An 8,387-nucleotide genomic window follows, 5' to 3' on the forward strand; every position below is an offset into this window, starting at 1 on the left:
TCACAGAGATTCATTAACATACAGATTGTGATGCCTGCTTGTAGATGTTGCAGGCCAAAACAAATTTAAACAGTCTCAAAAACATCAGACAGCGCCCGCATCGACAGAAAAGTTGGGAAATGTCTAAATATTGCAGTGTAATCTACATAAATGCAGTGGTGCTATTTTTTCCCAATATGTTAAAAGAGCTGCTGCAGTAGCTGTATTTCCATCAACTATAATCAGTGAGTAAACGACTTAATTGAATCAATACGACATGACCAAAATCTAAGTTCATTTAAAGTATGAACCTCGTTAAAAGGCTAACACTGTGACTCAGTCTGAAAATATGACAATGAACACCGCTCAGCCTAATGAACGCTGTGATATTTTAGGTCCCCGAGGTCTCAGGGAAACGTTCCGTTGATTCTGTGCATCCTGTTTACTCAACTTTCCAATACCTCATCTAATTGTGCCTGTACTTTTCGATGTGGAATATGTAATGTAAAGTTTAGAGAATGTAATTTATCCATGTATCTGTAGGTGTAATTTACTTGGTGCTGCTGATTATACCCATATCTACCTCAGAATCCATATTTTATGGTCCAAGTGCTGGCAGCTACACAGTTATCACAAGCATCAGACAAATGACTTGTGAGCTTCCCTCCACCTGCCCACTGTCGGCTGGATGTGACTTTTTAAAATCACTCTTTACTGTCAGTTACAAACAGGCATTATTTTTAAAGATGGAAAAAGTCACTGAAAAAATTATCTTAATTTTTAGTTAGACAATATTGGGATATGTACGTGCCAAAAATGAATCTAGCATGTTTGCTCTTTTCTTGTAATACCTTGGTAGTATGGGACAGACACACACACACACACACACAAACATACAAACCTCCATGCATAAGTGCACACACACTGACTTATCTAGTGCAACCCCAGTGTTTCCTATAGGAGCTCTTCAGGGAGGTGATCGTTGTTAAACTGGTGACACCGCCTCAGCCTCAGTGACACTCTGATCACAAACCTGCTCCTCTCCATGTGCCTCCATCACAGCACAGGTGATGATTTCATATCAGATTGGATGTGTAGAAGAAGTACAAGATTTAAGTGTAGTGTAGAAGTGCAGCTGTAAGAAACAGTAAACCAGACTTGGGCAAAAAATATTTTTTAAGAAGATATCAAATATTCCTTATACCTGAAGTGCAATCATTTGAACTTGCCAAACCCTTTAACAGTGTGAAGATAAATCAAGTATGAACAGTTTTGTTGCAACATGTTTTCTATTATATCATGTTTTATTATATTATACTGTAAGTTATGTGCAAAATGGCCTTACTTTCTTTTCTACCAATGGATAACTTTATCTAACACTACGATTAAACTCCTGGTCTGTGTTCCATAAATAAAAAATGTGCAGCGCTTACATGTGTTTTATTACTGAGCTATACAGCCTACATGTTTTTAATTATTATTATTATTATTATTATTATGCAGTCAATACATGCAGAAAATCAATGGGCAAGATAAAATATCAAAATATTACATAAAATATATATACCAAAGCAGATAGAAAACATAATAATAATCATAGTCTAGTACTTAATAAGTGTTATGACAGCCCGCACTTACGAAAAACTACAGTAATCCAATTTCTTTTTTTAAGAATGCAACACCTATCACAGCAAAACTATAAATCCTCACAAGAATATTATAATGTTGGTATTAGGAGATTAAATACATATACATATACCACAGACACACTGGGTCCCTATAGGAATATTACAGTGATGTTTCGGTAGGCGGCATTGTATCTAATCTTGGCAGGCTGGGTGGGAGACTGGGTTTGTGGTAATAAAATGTGGGGACTATGCGCAGATATGGCGCAGCTACGAGGAAAACCAAGTGTGGAGGGGACGGAGCCTCGCCCCGTACAGAAGGTAAATGTAGCCTGGAGACGATCTCTGTCCTGGGACTGTAAACGCCAGCTGGCCGCCAACTGGGAGGAAAAACATATTTTTTCGCAGTGAGTAGGCCTAACCTTACTTCTTACCACTTTTTAGCTCATGTCCAATGCTTTTATCCAATGTCCTCTTATAACGAGTAGGGTTAGGCCAGTTATAACATGTTAGTTCCCTTTCCCTGCAGGACATGTTCTGGTTACTTCCACTCCTGGCTGTTTGTTGTTTCTCCGTCGGTGAGTAACCCAGTCTACCTATTCACCTAACGTTACCCAGTCCGACTGGACAATGCAAGACGTGTAGGTTTCATAATATTTGCCATTTTAGTTTCATTGCCGCTACATAGTCGTTAAGGTAGTAGTGAAACATGTTGAATAGATATTTAGTATGTGGAATTGACACAAACGAGACAGGCTAGATTAGTGTTTATATCAAACACATTGCTAACGTTACCATTGTTACCACTGATCTTGTCATTATGCAACAGACAGTTTTAAACATAGTTTGTTTGCCCCTGTAACTTTAGCACAAAGCCAAGCTAACGAGGAATTCAACAAGAAAACGTTAGAAGGTGCAGCGGGAGAGCAACAAGACAGACTGTCTGAGCTAGCGACTACCTTGCTCGGTTCAGCGTGAATCATGTGAAGTGCTTTCCTAAACAACGTAGAGTTTTCCAAAAGTTTGAAGCTAGCTAAAACGGGTCAGATGAACAACGTATTTCCCTCTCCCCGCTACAAGTTGCTGCGCCGTGCTCAGTGCCTAGCAACAGCAGCTTATTATTCACGGGAACAAAATTATGGGGAAACGTTAATAACCCAGTAAAGCATGTCAGTACACACTTTTTTCACTTTCACAAACATCAGTCAGTTGACTTTTGTACAGCTATATCAATAACTATGTAATATGAGATGGTAGTCAAGTGTTTTCACTCCATATTATATGAGTTACATTTTGGGCCACCGATGCAACTTGATTGCGCTAATTTTTCAAAACAAATTGTCTGTAGCCTGGCCCAAAGATTTCCTACAAAGGGAGACAAGCACTGTTACATAGCATCAATTCGTATTTGCTTGTAGGCTATTTAGCCCTTGAAAGGTCTGGAGTCAGATTCCTCACAACACCATTTTGACATCTTCATGGTGTTAAATCTGTTCTGCATCTGCACATTTAAGAAGTTAGTCTTAAGCCCATAGTGTATTGGCAGGGTCAGGTTAGGGTTAGGCAGGTGCAGCATGGCACACTGGGGACTGAACATGAGTCGCTCTGGTTGTGACACAGCTTCCCGGCCACAAGGCCACTCTGCCGCCTATATCTGGACTGGTTAAATATGGAGAGAGCAGCCTGCCTACTAAAAGTCTTTAATAGGGTATGAGTGGTCACTGGGACATTGGGACAAATTAGACTTGAACTGATTTCTATCTTTTTATTATGTCCCGCCACCATGCTACATGGTATGACATGATGTCATCATGGTGGCGTCGGTGTGTCTGTGTGTGTCTGTGTGTCTCTGTGTGTGTGTGTGTGTGTGTTTGTAGGCACATTCTTGTGAACACAATAACTCAAGAACAACACATGATAGAAAGTTCATCCTCACACCATTGATCATCTACTCCCTATAGAGTAGATGATTCATTTTCAGAACACCTTGCTGCTGCTGATAAATTTGCATATTAATCAGGGAGAATTTCTACTAACTGATGTTACTCCTTAATGTTTTACGATACGGAGTTCATATTAATACCACCCACGTGTATTACCCATAAGTATGTTGAGATAGAAATAATTGCTAATTAATGTATTAATTAGTGTAATTGGCTAGGTGGCTGTATTTTAACCCTTGGAACAAAACGTAAATGGCATACAAAATGACCAAAATGATGACTTCTGCTATATAATTTTGTGTTCTTTAATTTGCGAAATGTAAATAGTGATAGTGAAATGATACGTCATTTTATGAATTGAATAAACCAATTAGTATTTTTTCCAATAAATTAAAAGATGTAGATGCTTATGAAACCCTTTCAAAACCCAAACTGGTGGTCAAGCTGAAAACAAGGCTGTTTTTCTTCGTTCCTGAAAAGTTGATATTTTGGAGACACAAGGTTCTCACCCAACAGTGACGATATTATATATGTAGCACATCAGTCCATGTAAACAAATAGCTGAAGAACCCACAAGTACTTTCTGTGCTTTCTGTTGTCTGATGTGGTAAATTTAATGAGGATTATGAGAGTTGTGTGAAAAACGTACATTTTGATAACAATACAACTTATGTTACCTTTTCATCAATTAGATACTGCTCAGTAAAGAATACATGAATTCTAAAAAGGGGTTTTCTGTATACTGATGAAGTTTGATAGTGCCAAAGTACAGAGGAGTGAAGCGTCTCACCCTGACCGACTGGCATGAAGTTATCTCTTGATTAAATAAAAAATAAAAAATGACATATGCAAAATGTATTGTTTTCTTCAACTACTATTACATTTGTTTACAAATTAATTCACATGTAGTGAATCTTTCCTGTGGTATCAAATTTAAAACACAGGGTTTGCAGATATGTTCTGTAGCTACAAATTCTAAAACACAAGTTTCTACATGTTCTCAAATATTTTGGGTCTGATTTAACTTAATATTCACCAGATCTGTCTCCTCTTCACTTGTATCCTTTCTTTTCAAGGTTCATATGCACTGCAGACAGAGGAGGAATGCTATGGCAGAAATTTCTGGTTACCGTCTGACAAAGTATTTCCCGATTTCAACGGAAAGCTGTTCTTCACTCCAACTAACCCCAGAGGTCCCAAGAAACTAGTGATGGAAAACAGAGAGGTTAGTGACAATTAGATCCCATTCAAATCAGGGCGAACCAGGTCTTGATTGAATTGCCGCCGATTACAGGATAGAATTGTAATCTACTGTCGACCCTGAGTGGATGTATTTTTGTTTTCTACATATTCAGTTGAAGGACCCGCGCTACAGGGCGTCATATTTTGCAATTTCTCTGCTTGATGTGAAGGAGAGAGATGAAGGAATTTTTTCGATCTCATACGATGATCATAAGGAATTTGATATCGTCAAACTGAAAGTTTTAGGTGAGAGCATTGTAATGTCACATTTAAAGGCACTGCTGTTATAGTGGTGGACTGTTACACCTAAATACTTTTGATGTAAATGTATTCTTCAATAGAATCAGCCAATATTGTTTTTGTCTTTTTCTATACATGCTTTTTTAGATTGTTCTGACAAGGATTCAAGGAACTATGGGGCCATGTACTCTTGCAGTATTTCCAGAAGGGCAGACTTCCTGGAATTCACTCCCTTGCACAGCCTCGATCAGCCAAGGATCCTGTGGAATCGCACCGACCCTCAAGCCAGTAGGGGAGGCAGGGGACAGGTGGACCGTAGTGTCTGGGAGATGATGAAAGTCACCCAGGCAGACAACGGCTACTATAATTTCAGGAAAAAAGACAACACGCTGGTATCTAGGAAGAAGCTCACAGTAACAGGTGACGATGTAAACTTAGAGTTGTAGAAATCGCCACTGTTTTATCGCATAAGCCGGTTAGAATCGGGATACGTTCAGTTCATACTCCTGTCAGTCTTGTTCTAATGCAACCTACTCTTTATCATACACAGAGTACACTGAATCGTATGAGAGAATGGTGAACGAGGACCTACGCATCACTTTTGCTCTGGACCCCGCCTTGTGTACCGTGACCTTTACTCCCTGGTCGGAGATGGAACCCATAGAGGTGATGAAAGCAGGGAGACTGATTGAAGATGGTTATGATTGGACAACAGGAGAGAGCTTATTTCCAGGGAGAATTAGAAAGCTAGCATCCGTTGTACCCACGTTGGGGTTTGAAATTGATCACCTAAAGGCCTCAGACTCTGGCCGCTTTGAGGTCCGAGACCAGAATGGCAACCTGGCCCTCGTTGTCAAGCTGAAGGTGAAGGGTGAGTAATGCTGAGGTTTTCCTTATGGGTGAGGGGCGGGGGGAGGTCGGAACAACCCATCGCTCATGTTTCAAATCAACATAAACCACATACATCTCTATGCTCTTACAGAACCTGCTCCTCAGTTGCTCTATATTGTTATTGGTGTCGGCGCTATCTTCGCGGTGGTCGTCTGCTGGTGCTGCGTGAGGAGGTGCTGCTGTAAGAAGAGCTCCTCTAAAAGGAACAACTCTGTTCCTCAGACTGCAGCAGCACCCGCTCAGTATTACCATGATGTAGGTATCTCACCAAAGGGGCTTTCTGACACTCGTATCAGGGTCACACATCTCTAGCTTGAAATATTTTGGGGCTTAAGGCGACTATCTGTTTTCATATTGTGCCGCTTTTTCTCATTTCAACATCCTCGGTCAACTTGCAGGATGCCAGTCAACCTTCAGGCCCGAATTACTCGACTCCCCCATATGTTCCAACTTACACTTATGAGCCCACTCGTCCCCTCACTGCTAGGGAACCTGAATCCAGGTCCCTGGAGCCACTGGTAGGTGTTGTATTTTTATCCATGTAAACTCACCTAAACCTGAGGGATGCAAATACTCTTAAATGCATGAAATGTAAAGGCAGCAATGTCTCCTGGCATAAACATTAAAACAAAGTTATAAGAAATTGCTAATTTCTGAAGTGTTTCTTGGTCCGGCTAAATCCCAAGCAGACCTGTTTCATCTTTCCTGTTCTCTGCGTTCTCCAGGTTCCAGCTTCAGGAGGCCCGGCAGCCGCTCCATCCGTCTCTCTGGGCTCTGACTGTCTCTCCTCGGACCCTGAACCGCGGTTTGAGCTGAAGGGCCTGAGCTTTCCCTCTGCTCCCCCCCTCAGCTCAGACTCCACTCAGTGTGATGTCTACACCTCAGACAAACTCAACTTCATTTAGGGAGCATGCTGGAAAATTCATTTGCTACAGAATTTAATTCGGTGGTCGCTGTGTGACTTGGCACACAGCCAATTAGATTCTTGATTGGATTAATACACACAGACAAAAAATGAGATGTGATCAAACAAAACTTGAAGCCAGCGCAGTATTTATGTAATTAGCTCCTTTTGCAAAGTTAGTATCTTTTTTTTATTTATTTATTCTGCTCAACTTCACAGACAATCCTCATGACTCAAGACCATCAGTTGGTGCTGCGGTTGTAGTCGAGACCAAACCAGTCGAGACTAGGACTAATACCAAGACCAGAAGCATTTAAACTCTATTCTGAGGAATGAGACTAAAATAGTGTGCAGATTTTTTTTAATGTTTTTAATTTCTCTCTCTCCTCTTTCTCACTGTCTTTCTCTCTGTATATGGAAATATATGCCATAAATGTATCTTCTACTCAGAGTGTATAATGAATACGCATAGTAGCCTATTTCCTGCTGCCAAGGAAATCAAGGGCAAGAGATAGATTAACGAATAGAATAACGACTAAAAGGGAGATAGCGTAGGAAATTAGAGAGATAGTAGACTCAAACCAGAGACCAAGACGGGACTGATCTAGAGAACAGCAGCACTGTTTTGTATAAGTTTAATTTGTTTTTAAACCCACAAAGCTGCCTTCCACAGTCAGGGAACAACGCTATCCTCAGCTATATAAAACCACTTTTGCAGGTTTACTAGTGATTGATATGTATTTTTATATGGGTTGTTTTAAAACACTATTGTGCCTTCAGCTTCTTATATCAAGGTGTATGTTTTGGGGTGGCTTTTTATCCTGACATTTTATTTCTGAAATGGTGTGTGTGATATTTTGAATTTGTTTTTGAATGCATTGTAAAAAAAATAAATAAATAATAAGATCTATATCTGGAAACTGTTACACTGTGTATCTCTCACTTATGCACTTATGTTATATCCACGGAAAAAGTGAACATTTGCAGTACTTTTTTAAGGCCTTTTTGTGGCTCTGAGAGACTGGCCCGATCTTTAGGCCATTAGATCGATTTAAAAATTGATATGCAAATGTGAATCAAACATATTTCATAATTATCTGAATGCAATATTAATAAATATGTTTTTAATCAAGTTTGTGACTGAATGCTGCTCGCTTGTATCCTGTACAGTCTATATCCTAAAAGTAATAGGTTTAAATTGAAACTCCTCAGTTGAGGTTTGTTATGCTGTGTGATGCTGCCTTCACGTTCTCTCTGAGTTTGGAAGTCGCCAATTCAACTTGTCGCGCATTCAGTTACTTTTGGTCAGAAACAGAAAAAGTAGGGTTTTGGCGGCTCCTGTTTTAGAAACTAAGCGGCACAGAGCTTCTTTGTCCTGCACCGGCAGAATGAAGAGAAGAACATGCATGTAAAGAATGTAATTGATGTTTTAACTTAGGCTATTAGCCAGGTGTAGGCCTACACGACTACAACATCAAGCAAATATTGAAATTAGAAACATAAAACAACGCTAATTATTTACATAGAATGTCAGACAATAATGTAGATTGGCAAAATACATAA

At 39.8% G+C, this 8,387-nt stretch overlaps 1 protein-coding gene across 1 annotated transcript; it reads left to right on the top strand.

Annotated features, from left to right (window-relative positions):
• The first annotated feature begins 1,881 nt into the window (after positions 1–1,881).
• Positions 1,882–7,923, top strand: LOC139642501 (uncharacterized). The gene is made up of 9 exons (XM_071517366.1): positions 1,882–2,011; positions 2,134–2,182; positions 4,624–4,772; positions 4,903–5,035; positions 5,177–5,449; positions 5,580–5,900; positions 6,012–6,175; positions 6,319–6,438; positions 6,646–7,923. Exons 2-9 carry the CDS (start codon positions 2,137–2,139, stop codon positions 6,823–6,825), a joined length of 1,386 nt encoding a protein of 461 aa, XP_071373467.1. The 5' UTR covers positions 1,882–2,011; positions 2,134–2,136; the 3' UTR covers positions 6,826–7,923.
• Positions 7,924–8,387: the final 464 nt, after the last annotated feature.

Source organism: Centroberyx affinis, unplaced genomic scaffold (assembly GCF_046629955.1).
Source record: "Centroberyx affinis isolate AG114_WGS23_722 - 3 ecotype Tasmania unplaced genomic scaffold, CSIRO-AGI_Caff_v1 ptg000485l_1, whole genome shotgun sequence".
Lineage (NCBI taxonomy): Eukaryota > Metazoa > Chordata > Actinopteri > Beryciformes > Berycidae > Centroberyx > Centroberyx affinis.